General features: G+C 37.4%; 1 protein-coding gene across 7 annotated transcripts in view; it reads left to right on the top strand.

Moving 5' to 3' along the window:
- The window catches only part of USH2A (usherin), a 374,988-nt gene that overhangs the window by 11,998 nt on the left and 339,404 nt on the right, over positions 1 to 23,586 (top strand). For all 7 annotated transcript variants that reach the window (XR_005256607.1, XR_005256606.1, XR_005256608.1 and 4 more), the window contains exons 4-6: positions 19,527 to 19,662; positions 20,860 to 20,923; positions 23,230 to 23,524. Coding sequence is in view for 3 of the 7 variants with exons in the window: in XM_038134130.1 (XP_037990058.1) it covers positions 19,527 to 19,662; positions 20,860 to 20,923; positions 23,230 to 23,524 (495 nt within the window). In the remaining 4 variants the exon portion in view is untranslated. The remainder of the gene's footprint in view (positions 1 to 19,526; positions 19,663 to 20,859; positions 20,924 to 23,229; positions 23,525 to 23,586) is intronic.

The following is a 23,586-nucleotide window of genomic DNA, read 5'->3' as shown; positions in this document are numbered from 1 at the left end:
TGAGAAGGCTAGAAAACATTTTGATTTAACAAACTGCTTTGATCTCCTCTTTGAAGTCATCACTTACTATCTATTAAGAGTAGTTTGTCAGGTCCAAGAAGGGAGTGGAGAATTTGCATTAATTCTGCATTTGGGAGCTTCTTGTCTATTAATTGCAATTGCGTGTTGAAAATATTTGTGAGGATGCAATCTATCCATATGACTGGTGCTCTGCTCCCGCCAGACAGTGGAAAGAAAACATACATTACAATCTGTCATGTATTTGAGTGTGTGTTTAAAGAACTGTTCACAGACACAATGAGCATGGAGCTGCTTCAGCATCTATTCTGCTACTGTTGTAGGCCATTGGGGTTCTGCAGCTGGACATGCAGCCTCTGTGTTCTTTGATATCAGTAAAACTTCTTTGTTTTTTCCTGCATCCAGAGGTCCTACTACGTTTCTTGTCTCTTCTCCTTGTGTTCTGTGGGTATTAGGATGCTGACTGTGTACATTTGAAAGCTCAGTTGTAACTTCAGCTTCTTGAGAAAACAATGTATTTCCCAGATGATTGATTCTACTCACACTGTCTCTTAAACTACTTATTTTCTTGCCTGAGTATGAGTTTGAATATATTTGCAGATTTAAATTTGCAGTCTAACAGCTGCCTCGGAGCACAAGGCAAGGAACTTCGCCTGGGCTAAGATTTTAATTTCAGAGAATGCCAAAAATACAGGTTTTGTCAATGCCATCTTGATTCCACTTCTGGAAATTGCAAATGGTTTTGTAATTGCAGTTGCAAATACCACTGAAATCTGCCCAGACTCTTGTTATATATGGTAGGAATGGAATTAAGCCTTTGTGTGGCCAGTATTGAGAGGAGGTAGTATTGAATGTTTTGCAGAAGCTATGCCTTATTTGTCTGGAGAGTTTCAAGATTTGAATTGAATTGAATCTTCAGTTTGCTTTGCAAGAAGTTTCTTTTCTTATACAAAAATAAATTGCAGCCAAATAAATTGTATTTTTAATAATCAAAACACTCCATTAAGAATGATTTGCCTTCTTATTTTTCCCCCAGTCTCAAAACTTACTGTCCTGCAGATCTCAGGTACTTTTTTGTGCTCTTGAATTGCATGGGGAGAAACTATAAGAGTTTGGAAGTGTCTCCTTGTGTTTTTTATAGCTGTTGATACGCTGCACTAAGATGAGACTTGCTGGGTGCATCTACCTTGTCACTTTTGTATACGGGAAGAGTTCTTGCTGATCAAGGTTAGCCCTCTGTCTATTTTGAGTCTCGTTTTACTATAGATATGCTTCAATTTGATTCCTTTTTGGGGAGACCAAGCTTGAAGTTGTACAGTGGATTATCATCATTTAGAGCACACCATTTGCAATGTGGGCAGAAGGTCCTCCAGCAGGTAGTTCTTGGCTGCACAATGTATGAACAGAAAACAGGCAACTGATTGCAGCATCTTTGCTGGTAAAGATGGATCACAAATACTGAACAATTGTACTTTCTGCTTTATGCTGTGCAAGTTTTTATGTAAATGTTTTCACAAGGTAGTTGAAACTTTTTTTGATTAATCTAGAAACTTCATGAGTACAGCCAAATAGAAGAGCTTTTGTTTTTTTGTGGGTTTGTGTTTGTTTGTTTTTGGCTTGGTTTGTTTGTTTTGGGGGGTTTGTTTATTTATTTTTAGAAGTAATTTCTACATTTGGTTCAGGTTTTTTGTAGCTTAAAGACAGACTTATCAGAAGTCTGATCAAGAAATGGAAGGTGAAACTTTCAGGTTGTCCTTTGTGCAACCTCCATTATTTATGTGTGAACTCTGTCTTATATCTTGTGTTAAAATCTGTGTGTGCAACAGATGGAGGGTGACATAAATTTCATGTGTAGATCTTGTACAACACAAAATCTATGTGTGCTGGTGGCAGTCCAGAAGGGGAATCATGTAAGACTTCACATGTATCATTTTCTCCTGGAATCAAAGAATGTTTCCTGGCTCTGAACAACTTATAAGGTTGTGTGGAAAGTAGAAGGATCTGGGATGAAAGAGGGAGAGGAACTCACTCCTCTTGTCCATGTGTCTCATTCTAGTGCCTTGGCTCAGTAATGCTGTATTTTTTGCATAATTTAAGGAATCCTCTGTCTGTTTGATAGCTGTCTAGATAGCCTGTCTTGGAGTATGAAAGAAGAGTACATTAATAGGAACAACTTTCTTTGAGGTGCATCATTGACTTATTTTCTGAAAATCAGTGGGTTTGAAGCTTCTTAAACTGAACTGTCTTGAATAGTCACTAACTGACCTGTTTTTAGTTTAATAGTCGAATTATTTTTCTTTTAATTTACAAATTGGAATATGTGTAATTATAGATAATTATAATTACAGATATATATTATATATAAAAATATATATCATTGGACTCTTGTGGCAATGAGTTCATCATATGGCATTATGGCTATGAATTGTTGGTATGAAATGGTTCTTTGTTTTAAATCCGCTGTCTGCCAACTTCTTTTTGCTGATTTATTTTGCCAGTTTCTTTTTCTTTATCATTCTTATGCTTTTTGGTATTTTGATTATAGAACTTTATCACATGTTAAAATCATTCATAAGGAGATTTCTCCTTATATTGAAGCCATTCTGCATTTTGTTCATTCTCATTGATATTTTCTGAAACTTTTGGGGTTAATGGAGGATGCAAGGGACAGAGCTCTACTTGTTATCCCAGACACTTTGCACCACGAATTTCTAAACAATAAAGTTTTGTGGGCTTTAAAATTTTTTTTCCCAATAAGGAATGTTTCTTTTTTACTCATTAGTGAGGGACTCTCTATAGCAACTCCAAGACCACTTGGAGCAGTGACTGTTCAGAATTTACTGTTGTGTTTGCATGGACAAGAACTTTTTTCTTGTCTGCTACCTTGTGGTTAACAAGACCTTTAGTCTGCTACTTTGCTGCCTGTTCCTTAACGATTTTGAGATCCTTTGTGTCTTTGAAGTAAGCTTTGATTTCCATTATCTGCATGTATTCACTCCATCTTTTTTTCACCTTGCTAACCACTTCACAAGCATGTATAAAATGTTAGATAGCAGAGATTGTTGGAGTTAGTAATGAACTACTGTCTGTGTGAAATGTGACCATTTAATCTCTCCCAAGTTTGAAAGTTTGAAACCTTCTTAGAAAGCTGGTATGTTATATTGCTCAGTTTTTCTTATCCACATGCATCTTTACTTCAAAGAATTCAAATTGGATCTTGATTTTCTTCCACAAAAGTCATGTTGCCTTTTCTAATGTACAGTATTAACCCACGTGCTTTTCCAACCAATTCATCCAGTACAGACTTGATTTTACGGATTCTCAGAAAAAATGATCCAAGCCCTCTTCATGCATCATGCATCATGTCTATAACTTTAATTTCTGCATTGTTCTTTCCTCTGTGTAGGGTTAATTGAAAATAGGTCAGAGGGGTTTTTTTGTTTCTGCTTCTTTTCTGATCTTCCATTGAATCTGAAGGTACCTTTTTTTTTTTTTTTTTTTTTTTTTTTTAAAATAAAACGGGCTGGAATATCAGGTCCTGTAGTATGTTTTAATACAGTTAGCTCATTTTCTTTACAAAAAATTGAGCTTTCTTGAAGGTGTAGCAGCACTTTGTCAGTGGTATGATCTATGTAATTCCTGGCATTCAGGTTCAAACATTTTGGGCTTTAGATTTTAAAGACAGATATGTTTTGTTTTATATATTTTGTCTTAATTTAAAGTCTATGTGCATGCTTAGTTAGGACAGTTCTGGTTTAGATACTTGATTTTTCTCCCCCAACTTTTAATTTCTTTCCCATCTTGATACCCAAATAAACTGGCTTTATTTGGGTATGGGAGCAGCTGACCCTCCTGTGATTCTATCTGTTCTAGAAAAAGGTTTCAATTTGGAATTGACCTAAATCCCTTCTTCTGAGCACTGTTTGTGTGCAGAGTCATGCAGCCTTGCTTGTCTGACCCTTTGTGATACTGGCAGCACTTCAAAGAATGGCACTGGCTTTTTATCTTCTGCCTCCTGAATAAAAGCCAAAATATTTTCCTCTCAAACCTCTCTTCTCTCCTTTCAGGTGGTGTTCAGGTGTACCCTTGTTATTGACTGATTGTAGATGGCCCATCTATCTTGTGAGGGTCATCCTTGTTGCACTTCTAAGCAAATCATGATGTGGTATTCAGTGGCAGTGACAATAAACCATCAACATTGCTCCTAATCTGACATTTCAGAACTTCAAACTTCTATTTCTTTATATTGAAATTCTTACCCTTGAAGATGTATCCTCAGTACTCAAAGGTATGTGCCTTTGTCTTTCCAGCTTGATGACTAAGTCCCATGGGATTTGAGTGGTTCTTGGAATCAGGGCTGGTCAAAAGAAAAAGTCTGTCTTTCTGAGCTTTTCTGGTTACTACTTACTTGTGCCTCATGTACATACCTCTTGTCTGTAAGTCATGCACGTAACAGATTGCATTGTCACTCTTCTGCTGGACTTCCGAGTGCATTTAATTATGTTTGAAGGGCCTTTATCCTTTTCCTTAAACTGTGTTTATTGGCATTCTTCTCTGTGCTGTTCAGTAATCTTCATGGCTTTTCTATGCCTTAACTCGAGGCCTGTACTCTAAAGTGTTCAGGAGATCACTATGAACTTTATAAGCAGCCTCCCCTGGTCATCTCCTGGCCCATCTCTAGCAAAATGTGGTTGAAGGAGCTGCTGCATAAACAATTTCATTTAACATTTTCCAAAAATAAACTACTGACAATGAGCTACCAAAACACTGTCCTCCAAAGTCCCTTTTGGTCTGAGTGGAATTAACAGCAGTTTGGATCTCTGGCAAAGCTTGGCTGCTAAGATGCTTAGAAACTCTGGAAAAAAGCAGTTATTATAAAAAATGAAAATTGAAGCTTACAGTGAATTGTCATCAAAAAAGAGTGTTGGAGAGTTACAGTACAAAGGAGTAGTTGAATGACCATTTCTAAAGGACTTTGTGGTGGACGGAAGAAAGCAGGGCACAGAGGAGGAGGGAAAGGCCTGAAGTAAGGTTGTGGGGAAGAATATGAAAAGAATCAAAGACAGACTTTTGTGGCTCCTTGACCATGAAAAGAAACTAAGCCCTGAAAGAAGAGATGAGACTTTATTTGCAAAATCCCTTAACTGGATACATGGAACTTTTTGTGGCAAGGCATTCAGAGGGCAGAAATAATTGCTTTCTTCTTATGTAAATCATCGCCCAAAAAAGACAGAGGAATGGATTTTCAACTTTTCAGTCCCAGCAGAGCTGTTCAGCTCTGTTTTGTAGAACCAGTGTATTCTTGCATTAAATTTGGGAATGACTTAGGAGTCATAGTACTGAGTGGTGTAAAATGGTGCAAAATCTTCAGATATAATCAGTTGAAAAGACTAGAATTTAATATGCAGCTGATAGTGTCATAAAAGGTTAATAATTGTACATTAGAAACAGCGCCCCTCATTTGTGCAGGTATCTGCTTATTCTTTGGCTAGTGAAGCAGAAGACTTTATTCAGAAGGGACATTTCATTTGACATCCACATCTCATCCCTAATTTACATGATTACAAGTAGTTAGTGAAAATTCTGAATCAGTGGGTTTGCTGTATTTTAAATGGAAGGGGCAGAGAAAATATACATTGTTATGAGATTATCTAAAATGTACTTTCTGACCTTTTGCTTCAATTGTGGCAAGTCTGTGTAACTGTTAGAGCTACTAAAAGGCAGCTTGTTGAATCCTTAATACTTGTCTCTTTTCATGTTACTGTAGAGATGATCAAATGTTGGATCTGATTTCTTCTGTGATTTGGGGAAAATAGAGTCATTATGCAGCAAGAAAGCAGTTGTTCTTCATGCATTTTCAGATCTGGTGACTAGAATTCTCTCACGTTTATTTTTGTTTGGAACTCATTTACAGCACAGGTGTCACTCGTTAAATCTTTCTGTGTAAAAATAATAGAGCTTGATTAATAGTTAAAATAGTTTTAGCAAAGCTTATTTGTTAATTCCTTCATTTTTCCAACAGAATCTGTATTTGCAGTTTTTGCTCTCTTGGCTCCTCTCTGCCACTCCCCTGCCCCAATGTGTTTGTTCTGTCCTGAAGCATCAGTAACAGATTGATACAGCTCTAGTGACCCTGGCAATAAAGGATACTGGTGCAGTGCTGGCTGGGGTAGAAAGTGGAATAGCCGTAATTAACCATTTTAATACTTCTTCTTACTAATGAAATACTTTCAAACTACAGGTCAACAAAAGATTAAGTGAAAATTGCCAGTCTATACTTGGAATGATTACTCTATGCAAAAGGATTGCTAATCTCTGATTCAATGTTGATTCTAAAGCAGTGTTTACTTTTTAAAATACTTATTCTTTAAAAATATAGTCCATTTCAAAAGCTGTCTCTTTTCACATTGATCTTTCTTTGTCTCCAGCCTGGTTTATCAGATAATTGAGTATGGATTATATCACTCAGTTTTTCATACAGTACTAAAATTATCCCATATGAAAAATGAACAATTTGTATGTTTCTTATTTTGGATCCTTCTGCTTGCTGTCACTTGCACTTTTGCATCTTGAAGGGTTTGTTCCTTAAATAGCTATTAGTTTTTCTTAAGCTTGTAAACTGCCTTATGGATCAGTGTGTTCCAGTTGCTTTTTCGTTTTGTTGTTTAGGGTCAAATTTATATTAATAAATGGCTTAATCTTGAACAGAGTTAATTGTTTCACAAGCATTTTGGGGTTCCTTTCACCTTACACCCCTCCCCCCCCCCCCCTTTTTTTTTAAATTTATGTTGTTCTTCAGGGAATTTGAGCTGAACTAGTGGATCTATGCACAACAGGAAAGACTTGGATTGAAGGAAAACCATTTCCCACTGAGAAGGGATTAACATTGTAGGAGATAGTGAAAAAGAAAAGTAAAGGAGGGCAAAAAGAAAAGCTAAATATCTTTTATACAAATGCTAGGAGCATATGTAATAAGACTGCTGAATGGAAGTGACATGTTTTCAAGGATAAGAAAGATATTATTGGAATAAGACAGACAACCAGGAAAATGAAGGGGGATTTAAAATGCCAAGATACACAGTTTCAGTGAAGGGAGAGCTAATATTAAGCTGAAAGAGATGTAACAATATTGCTGAGGGATAATACTCTATCTGCAGTAGGAAACACTCCTGCTCTCACCCCTGCCATTTAAATTTTTTTCTTTAACTACATTTTTTAAAAACTAAGTTTAGTGGTTTGCATGCAAGCTAAGGACAGTTTAGTGTAGTTGTGATTCTTGACTGTTGTACCAGACTTGCTGGTGGTCAGAAAAAAAAGCCCTGGCCATAAAAGTATTTAAGACAGGCAATGGTCCCTAAGAAAACCAGAACTTTGATTTGAAGAATGCTGGTGTATTGAAGAGAAGACAGTAGGGAGAGAGATTGTTAGAGATCAGTTATGATATGAAAAGTGTTAAAACTACAAATGAGAGCATGTTTCTGCTGTTGCTGTAAGATCGCTGTCTTTATACTGTTAATGAAGCAGTGGAGAATATTGTCACAGTTATGGAAAAGCTGTAAATGTAAATCTGTATGTGGAGACAAGAAGCAAAATCAAATTATCAGAAATCATGAAATTTGAAATGGTTGTGGGGTGGGGGTTTGGGCTAGATGGAGAAGCAGCCCTAAAGTTATTGATTTTAGCAACGCTAACTTTGAAGGAAAGCACAATGCTCCTGGGGTTTTTTGCCTGCAATCCTGTGATGAATGGGAAATCCACTCCACACAAGTGGAGAGTACATAGTGTATAAAACACGTAGAGAGGCTGCAATTAAAATTCATCCCAGTTAAGTCAAGAAAAGGAAAGGCCGATATGAGCCTGAGGCAAAAAAGGAAAGGCAAAGAGACAACTTGCCCCTCCCGACCTTATGCTTTTTCCTTCCCCTTTGCTGTTCTTTACCATTTCTTCTGCTGTCCCTTTATCTTCTCCAGCCCTTCTGTTTTAAGATAGTTCTGTCGCTGTGGTCCCCTGATGAGGTTTCTTCCTCAAGTCTCTTGTTTTTTTCACACTGTGTTTCTCAGAGTGTGGGCATAACTGTTCAGAGTGCTCATGACATGGGCAGGAATCTTTCTCCCCTCTCCTCCCCAAAACTGCACTATGCATCCCTTAAACATGGTTGCAAGCTGCATATAGTAGACTTTTTTTTCTTTCCTAACTTCTTTTGTTTGTGAATCTGGGATGATTTCAATTCACTGTGTGGCAAGGGAAGCCAGAGCTGGGACAGGCAAGCATGGGGGTATGTAACAACTCGTGTCGATGGTGTGGATTTATGAAAATCTTTAGAAAAAGAAACTGTGTTGTGCTGGAACATCTACTGCTGAAATGGCAGGATTTCTCTGAGAGATGAGAGTGAAACAAACACATATGTGGTTGCAAGTGATATTTCTTTCTTTTGTGTAAAGTTAGGGCACAAATTGCGTCTGCTTTTGGGATCCTCTGTACAAGTTGCTTTATTGTTCAATCTCCCACATACACACATTATCAGACATCTTGTTTCAAAGTGTAAAGAACAGATGTGAGGAAGAAAGTAAATTTTAACTTATTTGAGATCTGAATCTGGGCAGGTGTAAAATGGACATTGCTGAAGCTGAAGGCAGTTTGTAATAGCTGAAGATCTGCCCCTTAACTAATGCAAACTGTTTGAACAAATTTTGATCTGGCATTTTTAAAAGGTGGACAAAGATTATAATGGCAGAAGTAGATTTTGGGGAGAGATTTAATGAGACATTGGTGGAAGATTGAATGGTCTATTTCTGTCAATCTGTACTCTCTCTTTTTTCATTTTTATAATGCAGTGATTTGTTAACTGTAGGAATTGGCAACAGGCAGAGAGGATGACCATGTGGTCTTATGGCATTCAGCTGATGCCCTGTTTCTGAAGATGGTATGAGGGATCATAAAGTTTAGATCCATGTGTATTGTGATGATAGTTGCATCTATATTTAAAGCTTTCTGTCACTGAAGCACTCTTGGTGTTGTCAGATGTCTATTGGACTGGATGAGCTGCAACTTCTTGCAATTGAATGTCAATAAGACCAAAGCAATTTTGGTTGATTCATAGCACCAGCTTAAGCATATTCACTTGCACAGATTACATTTGACAGATAGTTACCTTCAGCTGAACTCTGTGGTTAGAAGCCTTGGTATATTCTTGACAGTGAGCTTAGAGCTGATGCCTTATGTTTATTTCATATCCTGTTTTTGCCTTCCTAATACTGCATGTGTATGTCTACATTTAAATAAACTCACAGCTGAAGTACTAGTCATTCCACTTGTTATCTCTGGACCGAATGTTGTTATGAGTCAATTTCGGTATTTAAAAAGTGGTGGTTTTTTCCCATTTAGGCAGTTTTAATTTCAAAAGCTATCTAATGAAGGATTTTATTTTATCAGGAAGTTCTGGAAAAGTGTCTATCAAAATCTAACAAGAAGAGGATAAGAAAAATAAGAGGTAGAGGATATAAGCAAAGATGAAAAAGCATTATTCTCTTTGGAATGTTTTCCTGGTATTCTATCAGTTTTCTGGCTTGCAGGGAAATATAGTCAGCACAGGTGTTCTTACCCTATTATGTTAGTGAAAGTTAAAATTGTCTGGATTCTGCAACAAAATTGTGCACAGTGTCATCAAATACTGATGCGTGTTAGCATTCCCTATAAATTTTCCAAAGAAAGGCATCTTTCCTTGTAATTTCTCATAACAGTTCTAAAATAGTCTGGGTTAAAATAGTTTCGATCCTTGATTCAGTTAGTTGATCCTGTTTATGGTGAACTTGCATGCATTGAAACTTCATTTGGAACATACAGAAGAATCAAACTTTTGAATTATTTCAAAATATCTCCCTCTGTGGGTTCCTAGTCATCTTAAAGCACCATCCTGATTTTGAAGTAAAAGTCAGTGATTTAACACCAAATGCCTTGTACATATATTGTTTCCACTCACAAATTCAGTTTCTGTACTTAAAGGCAAAGGTGATTTTCCTATAGAGCTTAAGGAGGTTCTGAAAGGGAGATTTTTAAAATTCTGCCTCTCAGTGAATAACAGGATTGCAGCATCCTTGAATTTTGATATGAATCAACCCAAAATAAAATACTTAAATTGAAATGTTTCTAGTTGCATATTTCAGGTAGACTGATGTGTTCTGGTGAGAGGACAGAATTGACTCTGTAGTTTTGGCAAGAGTTAGATAATCAATCTCGGCCTAGAACTATATTGACAGGTCTTCCTTCTAAAAATGACAGAGTGGTTGGAAGTAAAGGAATTTACTCTAACCATGGATAGTAACTTAAGCACCTTCTTTTTGAAAGTCATGTGGTGGCAATGAAAAGCTTTGAGCCCTCTTTGTTTCCTTCCTGTGAAATGCTGCTTGTCCTGGGAACCAAATACATGTGAAAAACATCACATTGAAACGTCCATAGTAGCCAGGGTTGCAGCTTGCCTCTATCACCTTCTGTTCGTTTCCTTCAGACTTGCAGCTAAGTTGCTTCCAAGGTCGGAAAACAGAAGGGTGAATTTGGGTTTGCCTGGGGACATGGAGTTCTTACAGCTCAAAACCTACATTTTTGCCATGTGAAGCTAGTATAGTATTTTAATATGGAAGGAGAAGAATTTTGAAATGTGAGCAAATCATTTAATAAGAGCAGATAAAATTGATTTTATTATGTGTGTAGCTTTTGCATTTGCTGTTGGGCAAATCAACTAAAAATGGACTGAAGATTTGAAATTGTGACAGGGTTGTAGCTGGAGCAGCACCAGCCTCACTGGCAAACTCGTCAGACAGTTCTTTTGCTGGTGCAGAAGGTGCCATTTGTCTTTCAAGTGTTATGCAGATAAATTGTCTGAGCTGGTTGTCCTCTTGGATATTATTCTTTAGTTTCCACATCCCTCTCTCCCATAAACCCCCTGTCCCTATTTAACATGGTTATTAGCTTCTTTGCTGGTCTGAGAACAAGTTCGTAGACAAATTCCTCCTGACATATCCTTGTTCTCATATGTTTGTTACATAAATTCATTATCTCTTGCCAAGCTTTAGATCTGCCAAGTTCCCTCTGTTGTCTCAATTTTCATTCCAGATTAAAAAAAAATTTAAATGCAAAGCACAAAACACTAAAGATGAACTCTTTTTATTTTAAAGGTTGTAAGCTTTATCTCTGAGAGAGGGAAAAAAAAAAGACCACAGGAGACTTTGATGTATGTAAAACATCTGTCCAAACATCTCTAGCAATAATGTCATCACAGTGATAGTTCTTATTCTTGAATTATCCATTCACCTAAGGTTTTAAATTTGGGTTAGGCTTCATTTTGTACTTTGTAAGGATGGCTAAGCCATATGGGACTGTAGGAGCAGGCTCTGTACTAGTGCTGATGAGTAATGCGTGGAGTAGAAGATGGCTAAGAGTGGTGTAGAATCCTGACTCATCTGCACAGGTTAAACTGTGGGAACCTCTTTATTTTTTGAAGCAGTCGTAAGGTGTGTGATAGATTACCTGAAAGGTTGGGAAGAGTAGAGCAGTTTTGGGGTCTTGGGGTCATAGAATCATAGAATATCCTGAGTTGGAACAGACCCACTCAGATCATAGAAGTCCAGCTCTTGGCTCTGCATAGCGCCAGCCTCAAGAGTGCCTGAGAGCATTGTCCAAATACTTCTTGAACTCTGTCATGCTTGGGCTGTGACCACTTCCCTGGGCATCCTGTTCCAGAGCCCAACCACCCTCTGAGTGATGAAACTTGTCCCAGTGTCTGGCCTACATCTCCCCTGACACAGCTTTAGCCATTCTCTTGGGCCCTATCACTGATCACCAGAGAAGCGATCAGTGCCTGCCCCTCTCCTTTCCAGTTTGAACTGATTTGTTCCCTGTTTGTATTAGTGTTTGAGAAAAATAATACTTGGGGGCAAGAATTTGGCCCCACCTGTATTCACTACATCTATCACATTGTTTGGGGTTTTTGTTGCTGTTGTTTTTTTCTTTATTTTTTGGTTGTTCTTTTTAAAGCTAAATGTAAGTATGGTAGACAAAAAAGAGGAAGTAAAAATTAGTCAAATAATGCAAAATGAGAATAAGGCAAAAATGAGGGCTAGGGAAGGATCCTTTAAAATGAATGTTCAAGGCATGTAAATTCTGCAATTTATTCAGTGAGGAAAGTTGTTGAATTGTGGCAGAAAGTTGTTTGCTGTTTCTGATTCATCAATTTAGGAATGCATAGGTGCTCAGATTTAAAAAATATATATATAAAATGCTGCAGTGTGGTTTTTGGTCACTAGCTCTGTTTAAATGACAGCTGAAAGTAAGCCTGGATTCATGCTAGCGGTTTCATCCTGGTTTTTCCCCCAAAATTCTTTTGCTTAGTCCGTATCACTGACCTTTCCTCTTTACAGAAAATCATTTATGAAATATTAAAGCTGTGTGGAAGCCTTTGTAATTGCAACTTCAGCAAGATTTGCAATTATGCAAGAAAATACTGAAATACATACCTGTATGCATCTCCTCTCTTTGTTTTGCAAAGGCCCTTTACTCTTGCTTTTATTAACTGTTGCACTTCTGTTTCTCACCTGCTTTTGCAGAGGAAATACATGAACCCACGTGTTCCCCAGTGGTAAATATGCTGTATGTCTTTATATGAGCAGACAAAAAGAGCATATTTAGACAGGTTGAAGGTGAAAAAGATTTTTATGCTCAAGTTTCTGATTACACCATTATAGTAGCATCACTAATTCCCCTCTTTCCACCTATTGTCTTCTTTCCTCTGTTGTCATCAGTGGCCACTGTTGATTTGTTGACTCTATTAAAGTATTCAAGGAAGCCACAGGCCCGTCATTTTGGTCATAACCTTAATCTGTTTTCTCACCTTGGGAGAAAAATGTATTAATACACTGTCTGTTTCTATAGAATGGACTCATTGAGAAAGTTCCTGATGCAAATCTGCAATACATATAGAAGGAAAAAAAGGTTTTCTGTATCTTGATTAGTTTAACAGATAGCAAGCCTTTTTTAGCTGGAAATTTTTATAAGAACCACACCAAATTAAGTAACAATAAGCGATTGTAATGGTATGTTGTGTAGTAATTTTTGAGCTGGGTGAGTTGCAGCTCCTCCTGATTTCTCATAATCTCTGATTCCTTGTTATTTCTGAATGATTAGGCAAATAATTTATGCTAACTTCTGCTTTAATTTACATCTCTGTAAAGCCTATGTAACTTTATTGATTCTGGAGTTGCTTTAGTTTTTAAGACAAGTAAAGGGAGGGGTCATTCCTGCTAGCTTGCTGATTTGGAAAATAAATTGAGCTTTCCCCCCCCATTTTTTTTATGCCTTACAGATAAATGGTATAGCTACCTAATTGCTTCTCGTAAAACATTTTAAAATTCTTTATATTGTGTATCATCTCCTTTATAATAATTTTTTCTAGTTCTGAGTAACTGCCTGCTGTGCAAATAGGGTTTATTTTAAGGAAAATGAAAACAGACTAGAGTTTTCTTACTGTTTATTTTTTTGTTCTCTTATTTGGGAGAGTATTTGGGAGAGTATTTTGTCTTGTATTTGAGAAACTGACATTGTGTTTTAGTTTGTATTAAGTTGTAAAATTTAACTTGCATTTGCAAACTAGCTAAATTTGCATCTTTAACTTAAAAATTGGCTTAAAAAATTTTAGTATACAGATATACGGTTTTTTGAATAATCTTGTTCACTGTCAGTTATATATCATATATCCCTGAGCTGCTCCTTTTCCATCTTATTTGAGAACTGTGGTGTTCATTACATGTACTGGAATGTAATAATTTCCTAGTATTGGGAGATTTATTTTCGGTCCTTGCTTTGTCTGTGTCGGTCAGTCCTGCCCCTGCCATCTGAGACTTTGTGTGATGGTCTGAATAGCTGTAAGAGCTGAAGTTGCAGCTGAAGTGCTTGCCATCACTAAGTTGGCTGGAAAACTAAGTAGGCCAGGGTTGGTATCATTTGGCTTAAATGACTGGAAAAGATTTTTTTCTATTCCTTTAATTTTTGGTGCCAGAGTTCCCTCTGTTGTGGAACTCCTCATTTATGGCCTGCAAATCTGGGAAGCAATCCTTCTGTTTTATTAATCTGTCTTACTAGACACTGTGATCTAGTTATTAGAACAAAAGATTATGAAAGGAAATGTTAGGATTGAACTGTATTTTATGGTTGCTAGAAGCGATGATGAGTAAGGGTAAAAAGAATGTATATTCAACCAGTGGAGAAGATTATTGTTGTCTTGAAATAACTCCCTATAATTTATCTGTAATAGTTTAATAAATCTTTCCCATGCCAATAAATATTGGAATAGGAAAGATAACATAAAGGATAAGGTTGTACTAACTGAAAAACAGGTGTCTTTGAAGCATATATTAATTACAAATTAAAATATTTGGGAATGAGACTACTGCCTCTGTTGGTTGTGTGTCATTTAGTGTTGTGAAGCTTTGATCTCTGGTTAGTGATCTTTAGCTCTGCTGTGATACATTTAGGGATCCTTAGGAATTTTTTTTTTAATTTACCATAAAGGATTCTTTTCTATGTCTCTCCTTCTTATCTTATTTATCAGAAATCATTTTCCATGAGGTATATGGATGGTATTAACATTAGGACCGACTTGTAATGGAAAAATCTTACTAATGCAAAAAGATCATAGTGTTCACTGAAAAAATGTTCACTTAACTTCATTTATTTTGGCTGAAATAGTGCAATTCAATTCCACAGGGAATTGTCTCAGTTGCCTTTATATATATGTAAGAGGACATTTTGATGACAGGATGATTAATGCATGTGAAGAAAAAGCATATGTTGCTTAAGTGGGCCAGATATCACACATGTACATTGCAAGGTAATGCGAGTGCTATTATGTGACAGCCAAAACTTTGTAGATTGTAGTCTCAGAACTCCCCAAACTGGCTTCAGCTTCGAAATGGTCATTGTAGTTCAAAAAAGTGGAGTCAATATAACTGTGTCTTTTACTTGATATCAAAATCTCTTCTGCCTCTGTGTTGATAATTAGGAATATTAGTCTTTTTTTTTTTTTTTAAGCATATTGTTATTTTTTATTGGACTACTACATATTTTTACTCTACGTATTATACTCTTTACTTGTAACTGTTGAACTGTTTCTTTATTTATACATTGGTATACCAATATGCATTATACCTATAAATATCAGTGCAATACAAGGCTTATAAAAAAAAAAGAGAAAGAAAGAACCCATGGTATTCTTCAGTCAAGGAGCTTCTGCTTTTTGCCATAGTCCCTTAGCCAGTGCAACTGCTGTGGAGTATTTGGTTGTGATGTTTCTTTTTTGCCACACAGATTACTGCAATGTAGTGGAAGTTAGTAGTTCTTTTAGCACATAATACACAAAGATACTGGCTTTTGTTTGCGTGACAGTTCTGCCTGATCCAAACCAATGGCAAAATTTGTGTTAAATTTCATTGTTGTGTTTTTGTGGGCAGGATCTGAAGAGCACAGATCTTTAAGTAAGAAAATAAAATTATAAAAATTTTCCTGTACCTGTCTCATTAGAAATAACATGGGCACAATTCTGTGCAACATGTTACCTGGAATGACCCTTTCTTGAACAGGGAGGTTGTACAACATGATTCACTGTGGTTGGTCCCTTCCAGCCTTACCCAGTCTGTGATTTTTGTGATTCTGCAGTACTGTGACCCATATGACAGGGGAGCTTTCCTTGCTAGGAAGTGCTTTTATTTGGTATTGCTGTCTCTGATGCATAGTTTGTTTGTGCTGGAGAACTATAAGCTTAATTTGGGATGCACTGAAGGAATTTGCCTCTCAGCTCTTTGGCCCTGTACCTCTCATCTTTGAAACTCTTCCAGGTCATACCAAGAGTGCTATTAGAGGAAAGAGTATTGATATCTTTCACCACCTCAGTTCACCATCATTTTCCATTGCTTGGAGTTGGTATTAGGTTCTCTGTTGGCAGATGCTGATGTAGTTTCAGAGAAAATGGATCTTAGTAACTAATCCTTGCCACCTCCTTGAGAGGTGATTTGCTGTATCTGACAGATGGGGAAGCATGGGAGTGTGAGGTGGTTGCAAAGCTGGGATTAGAGTGCTCGTGTCCCAGGCTTCTGGTCCTGTGCTGTGCACAGCCACAAAGCCAACCTTTCCTACCCATCTCTTGTTACTCTCTTGGGGCAAATTCTTATTGAATGTTACTAATAAGGACAACTAGGGAATAATCCTGTTGTCCTAGTCAGGAGAGAAAGCGTTCTTTTAGTTCCGTGCTTTTTTATGGAGTTTATTGCTAACGGTCAGGAGACCTTAAATAAGTACATCAAACAGCCCATTTGGTGCCAGCCTTTTCTTATTTAGCTTAGTCTAAACTGACACCAAACTTTGAGACCTCCTCTCCTCCCACAGTGGAGAGCTGCTGGGATTTTTTATACCACACATGGTTTCCCTCCTACATTTTCCTCCCATGTCAGATATTCATACCCCCTTTAATAACCAGCAGGGGGATCATTACATTGAGCTACTGCCAAATGCATAATGACTGCTGCCTTTGCCTTACACAGTCACTGCACTACTGATATCCAATTCAGCATTGTAAAGTGCTTAGGGCTACCTTGGGGATGTGCTATATTAAACCCAACTATTCTAAATCCTATTTAATACAAAGAGATTGGTGGTGGGGGAGGGGGGAGGGAGATTTAAAATTGTCATTAGTCACCTATTTTCAACAAGTAAAAATACCTGGTCACTTAGGGCCAAATTCTGTCACTCTTAAGTCATGAATGGACCCCCTGATTTTAGTATGGGGTGTGTGGAGGTGAACACTCTGCTTGCCAGAGGAGGGGGCAGAATTAGGTCCTATAAAGCTGTGCCTGAGACAGTAAGTTTTCAAGAAGCTGATGGGCGTGAGTGTGCCCATTTCTGAATTCCCCTTAGAAATGTTTTACAGTGGAAGCAGGAAAGCAGAAACATGCTTCATATCTGACTAAAAATAAAGGTACTCTTAAACTTGTAAAAGGCAACATTTTTATTTGAATGATATGACAGAGCTGCCACAGGAGTGTTACCTGCTATAAAGAAAGCTTAAGAATTATTACCTTTATTAGACCAGTGACACTGAGCTTTAGCCATACATTTCTAACTTCTGTCCCTCTACAGAGACAATTTTCTTTTCTTAAATAAACTGTCATGCTAGTGTTAATATATTGTTGGCTCCCTCATACTCTGAGAATACTGCTGATATAAAACATGTATATGTTAGATTGGTAATAGTATCTTTAGTGTAGCTGACTAGAACAAATGTGTTTCCCTCATGGCTGTGCTAATGTGATAAAGGAAAATTGGCTGTTCATCAGCTTTTGGCTGGGTAAAGACAGTAGAGATGGAACCACATTCTTTTTTATGCATTAATACCACTGAGAACTTTTCACTAGTTATATTTCATGTGCAGGCATGTTGTGCAAAGATGTTGTAAAACATGAGATAATGCTACAAATAACAAAGTAGAAAAGCCTGTATCTTTTATGGTGATAACAGTCAAACACCAAATGACAGTAACAGGCTGTAAAAAATGTGATGCAGAAAAAAATGCATTGTAACCACAATATAGACGTATACTTAGGCTCTTGCAAATAGGGCATCAGATGTTTAGAGGGCTTTGTATTAAAATTAAATAAAGAAATTATTGTATTTAGGTCATTGATGTGTCAACACAAAAGATAATTTAAAATGGAGAGATATATTTTGAGCGGTGACACTCATATGCAATAACTTTCTGAACAAATCTCAAGGCTTAGTAATTATGATAATAGCTTTCAAATTTTCATCAGTGGAAGGGCAATAAATATTCCTGTCTAAATTTGGGAAATATTGACTGAATTTGGAAATGGCAATAAAGCTCAGCATACATGTTTATGTTTGAAAGTACACTTTGAGGAAAAATTCATTTGTACAATCTTGTGTGAAGCCGAAAGAAAAAAGGCCAAACAAATCCCTCCATCTTATTTCATGTTTTCCTTCTTAAAATGCTGATAGGCTCATGTTGCTCAAGGCACTGATGCTGATCACCTCAGCTCAGATTTATAGATAATTGTGTCCATTTATCTTGGTCTGAAATTTGAAAGATTTTATTATCAGAGTAGTATTGTGTGTGCTTATATTGTGGTTTTCAAGCTGGTATTTGTTAACTGGCAAATAAGTTCTATCTTTCCTTGTTTTGCAACAAATTATTCTGGCTTGTAAACCTTCTGTGTCCTCACATAGGTATTGTTCTTATGGAGGCAATAATTCCAGGTTTATTTTCCTTTGATTGGCGTGACTGTCAAGATGGGCTAAAGCACTCTAGTTTTATTTGCCTTGATAGACATGATTCACCAGGCATCCGTACCTGCAAAATTAAAATAATGCTCTGTTAATTGGCAGCAGCAAAATGGTGTTTCAAAATTTTAAAGCTACCAAATTATCATGTGAAAAAAGCTTTATGCAAGCTAAACATTGCTGAAACCCAAGTAATTTAATTTTTTTTGCAAATAAACTCTCTGAAATAAAATTTTTTGGTAAGTCCAACTTAGTTTCTATAATTAACTTCATTAATAGGAACCTGACTATAGCCATAATAATTCTGGTTTTCATTTTGTGTGGGCCTGAATTTTTTAAATGAGAGTACTGAATTTCATATAATGTAAGGCTGAAAGGCACTCCCGTCTTATTAAATTTTTCCTAATTTTGGGTAACCTAAATCTAAGCATTTCTAATGCAAAAAAACTCCAACTTTGTAAAAGCTCAGCATCTTGTGACTTTGTAGAGCTGGGAGAATGCCATAAAGTATTTCTATGAACGTTAGCTCAGATTTAAAATGAATTGGCAGGAAAGGGAGCACTTGCAGAAAACAGTACCCTGGGGTGCTGGCTGAGTGCATATTCCTAGCCAGGGGTTCCCTGGATGAAAGGGAATTACCCAGTGGGTGTAAAGCAGATGTAGGCAGTTCCTATACCATTCCCTTCAGCCCTTGTAGAAGAAGCATGCTTGGGTTAGGAAGGCGTTTTGGGGGCTGTTGGAGGCCTGTGTTTGATTATCCTGAGCATGGTGTGCAGCCCCTTGAGGCCTGTTTGAAGTGATGTATGCGAAGAGCTGTGACAGCTGTAACATGTGCCCATGGCCCGAAGTGGTGATGGAGCTGTAACCAGCCTTGTACCTTGTGAAACACACCCACCCTTCTTTTCCTCTCTTCCCCTCCATCTCCACCAGATCCCTGTGCTGCAGTTCCTTCTTTGATTTAACTCCTGTAGAAATTTTATACTCTCTGCATCTGAGTGGTGATATGTTAATGAAAAAGAAGTAACTGCTTTCAGTAGGCACCAAAAATAAAGACACGCAACAAATAGCCTGAGGTAATGTTATCATTTAATCAGTGATAGACCAAAAATGTAGAGAAATCAAAGTGATTGCATGATAAAGCATGTGTTTGACCCTTTACATTGATTCTATAGGTGCATCATAGCCGAATTAGTTTCTTCTTGAATGGTTGGGAAGATGATAACACAGCTTTTGATTCAAGGACTCTTATGGGAACAGTTGCAGATACTGATGCTGATGGTACTCTGCAAATTGGACAAAGCTTCACAGGTAAATCTTGTAGTACTTTAGTAGAATGCACTGGAATAGTCGAAATAAAATATGCATGATGTGATTAAAAGAAGTGCGTGAGTAATTTTAAATTATCTATATGGTGAGAAGTAATACCTTACTGCAGAAGAAAATTCCTATTTTTCAATTATCTTTCTCAAAAGATTGGCTTGAAGATAGAATAAATTATGATCATCTGCCAAACATCTATGTATAGGAATAGATTGATGTTTGGTAGATGATCATAATTTATATGATAGGTAGGTTTTTCTGAATTCTCTAAAACATGTATGTAAAGTGACTTATTCCACTAATTTCTGCCCATGATTTTTCTGAGTAAATATAGGGAACTGTTTCAGAATGGAATTGTGCATGGCCGCTAGACTACACTCGTCTCTCTGCAGAGTCAGGAACAGAGCTGAAGGTTTCTGTCTGTCTGTGTTCTTCAGTTTTACCAATACTCATGTAAACCGTGGCAGAATGAGACTCTTTCAGCCTCTAGTAATGCCTGAAAGTTTTACTCTTCATCTACATCTAGAGTTTTATATGTTCTATATCATGACATGATCATTGAAGAACAGTGGGGGCTGTTTGGTTAGTTTTCACCAATTCTTGGCTCTGCAGATGTAAGAACACTGACTATTGCTGTTCAGGAATGTGCACAATTTGAAATTAACTTCTAAAAATATGTCACATAAACAGTTTTATTGTGGGTTTGGGCAAGAAAGTATTCTGTGCCCCATTTCTTAAAGCTTGTATTTTGAAATGTATTTTGTTGTGGTTTTGATTCTGAATGCTGGATAGCTAATAATCATGTAAAAGAAAGGAATATTTTAAAATGCTTTTTATCTTTATTGTATAAATTGATAGGTACAGTTGTACCTACTGTATCTCTTCTCTAATTAGAGGTGGCACATGGACTGGCTCATTACTTCTGTCTAATGAGCCGGTCCCTGTGCCACCTCTCTAATCAGAAAAGAGATAGGTACAAAATGTTCTTATAAAGTTATTATAAATCATTCTTTTTTATCAAAAAAATTAAGTCACTGCCCTCTATAGTTTTGTCCAGGCCCAAGATGGTTTCATTCAGGAGGGGTAATTGTGCAAGAGAGATTTCTGAGTGCTGAATTAAAGGTGCTCTCATGCAGTACAAAGCTGCCTTCTGCTCAATAGATTATTTATAGTATATTTCCTTAGGTTTAGAGCAATTTGTTGGAAGAATGCAAGATTTTCGATTTTACTCAGTGGCACTTACAAACAGGTAAAGAACTTTTATTTTTGTAGCAAAATAAGAGTGTGGTGAGAAAGAAGTGTAGATAACAATATGCTTATTTCCCAAAGTGTAGTGCTTTTCAGATGTTTCCTTTAGATAATTGCTTGTGACGATATAGTTCCCTGAGCCTCATTTCAAAGATTACCTTTAATCTAAAAAAATCTTGAGTTAAAAGAAATTCCACAACTGAATATGTTTTGCTTTTGAACTGTTGTTTAAATAGGCTTGATGTATATAGGGGTGTATGTAGTATATATGTAGTGAAACAAAACACTGTAATAAATATGTGCTCTCCTTGTTGTTGTTGTCCTTGCTACAACCTGACTTAGTATGTATTCTGCAGCGAGTAGATCCAGTTGCTAGATTTCAATGCTTATAAACCGTCTAGGTGTTACCTACTCATCATAATTCTGTCATAATAGTGTGTGCTGATAAGCTTAGTCCTGGTGGATAAGACTTGCTAAGCTTCCTCAGAGTTGTGTGTAAACTGTAGGGCAAGGAAGGGAGCTACAGGGTCAAAACTGGACCACTCAGCCTGATGAGGACAGGCATTCCAAGTGATTGGCACGCTGGCTTTGTGACTGGAAGGTTGGCTCCCCGTGCTTAACTGTTGCTTTCCTCTGGTTTCACTTCCCCATGGTATCCGTGTCAGGTAGTCTTGGTGCTCCCCCGCCCCACACATACACCCCTGCCCTGAGGTGCCACTGTCCCTTGCTCTTCAGATGAAGTTGTCACCATAAGCCACCAGTGACTTAGGTACCTCAGCCCACAGGGCCCTGGGCAATTGCTTTGACTTCCTGTGTTCCTGAGGCCAAATTACTGTTGCCACTGCAATTTCTGTTGCCCTCCAGCCTCCCTTCCTAGCACATTACAAAGAGATGTTACCTTTGTTATCCAGCTCATGCTGGATTAATCCAGTCATTTCAGGCTGGCCAGAAGTAGTCAGGTCCTATTTGTCTGCGTGGTGCTTCTGGGGAGGCTGAACACAATGACACTCAGGACTGCAGACCTTCAGGCTACTTAATGATAGTATTTCAATAAGATGTAGAGCAGTTTCCTCAGAGCTCAGCTGTCTGCAGGACATTATGATGAACTGAGCTCCTGTGAATTAGAAGCATTAATGTGAATCTGAATTCCAAGTTTTATGAAAATCACGTTGGTTGTATTTCTCAGAGCAATGCTTGTCAAATCTTTTGAACTACAATTTAGGTCAGTGAAATGAATAAAGCTTAAAAATCGAAAATTAAGGTGTTTTACGGACTATTTTGGCCTACTGATGTCTTTCTAGATTTGATTTTATATCCACAAATAACATGGTCTAAAATGTTTCTCTGGGATAAACTGTGAAGGAAAGTCTTGCCTGCATACCAATTAATTTAGGCTATGGATATGTAGAAAGTCCTGTAACTCTGGGTTTCTGTGGGAGCTGTAGTGGCAGCTAGCAAGTATTTATTTGCTTAATAAGCACACAAAATTATGTTCTTACTGGTAAAGTAGGAAAATGGGAAAAGTTACAAGGTTTAAATACAAAAATTCAGTCTCTTCTAGACTCACAAAATCCTTCCTTTATATCAATGATGAGCAGATGCAGAACTGTCCATGTCATCCATATATCTGCTTGCTTGCCTACCTACTTACCTTCATATTTATTGCAGTTGCTGATGTCAGAGGGGACTGAAGTATCTCAATGATTTGACATGACTAGGTTGATTGCAGTTTAAAAAGTGGACATCTTGATAGAAATTAGTTGAAAGTGAAAATATTTCTATCCAGATTTCCTAAGGTACAATATGATATTGTTCAAGCTGGTCTTTTGGGAGGGTTTGAGTGCAAACATTGAACTTCTCTGTGGTTACAGGCAGTATGTTGGCACTGTGGTGTGTTTAAGAACAGGATCCAGACTGCTGATAGGAGTCCAATATGATGCTGCAATAAAATGTTACGAGTTTTTCTCCTCACATCAATGGTGGGATTAATCTTTTAGACCTCTCACCAAAGAAGTCCTTTCCCTTGGTGCCTGAAGAACTCCATATGTGTTGAGCAATGAAAGGAGCTCCAAGTAGTTCTTCACAGATACTTTCTGAAGATGCCTACTGCTACCATTGATAATGTAGAGACCTTGGGGGGAGCCTTCACTCCTAGCTGAGTGCCCCATTCTTATGAGCTTACATCAGGAGTTTAGGGCTTCTACTATAATCTAACCTGAATTTTGTTTTATCTATGAGCCTAGGTGCACAAAGTGACAGTTGTTCTTGTTGTCATGTATCTAATTACAATTCTTTATGCTGTGACAGAGACATTCTGGAAGTATTCTCTGGAAAATTCCCTCATCTTCATACCCAGTCTGAGTGCCGCTGTCCTGGAAGTCATCCCCGAGTACACCCTTTGATACAGAGGTACTGCATCCCTAATGGTGCAGATGATACCACTAATGACAGGGTGCTGAGACTGGATGCAGAAGCCCATCCTCTCCACTACATCAATGATAATGATATCGGGACCACTTGGATTTCATCTGTATTTGCTAATACTGCAGGTCTGGATCGTGGTGTTTCAATCACAATAGATTTACAAAATGGACAGTATCAGGTAATGGGAAGATGCCATTTGCCATTTATTAAAACAAAACTAGGAAAAGATTTTTATAGATA

The sequence above is a fragment of the Motacilla alba genome, chromosome 3, assembly GCF_015832195.1.
Source record: "Motacilla alba alba isolate MOTALB_02 chromosome 3, Motacilla_alba_V1.0_pri, whole genome shotgun sequence".
NCBI lineage: Eukaryota > Metazoa > Chordata > Aves > Passeriformes > Motacillidae > Motacilla > Motacilla alba.
The sequence above is the reverse complement of the archived record's forward strand: the minus strand, read 5'-3'. Positions and strand labels throughout refer to the sequence as shown.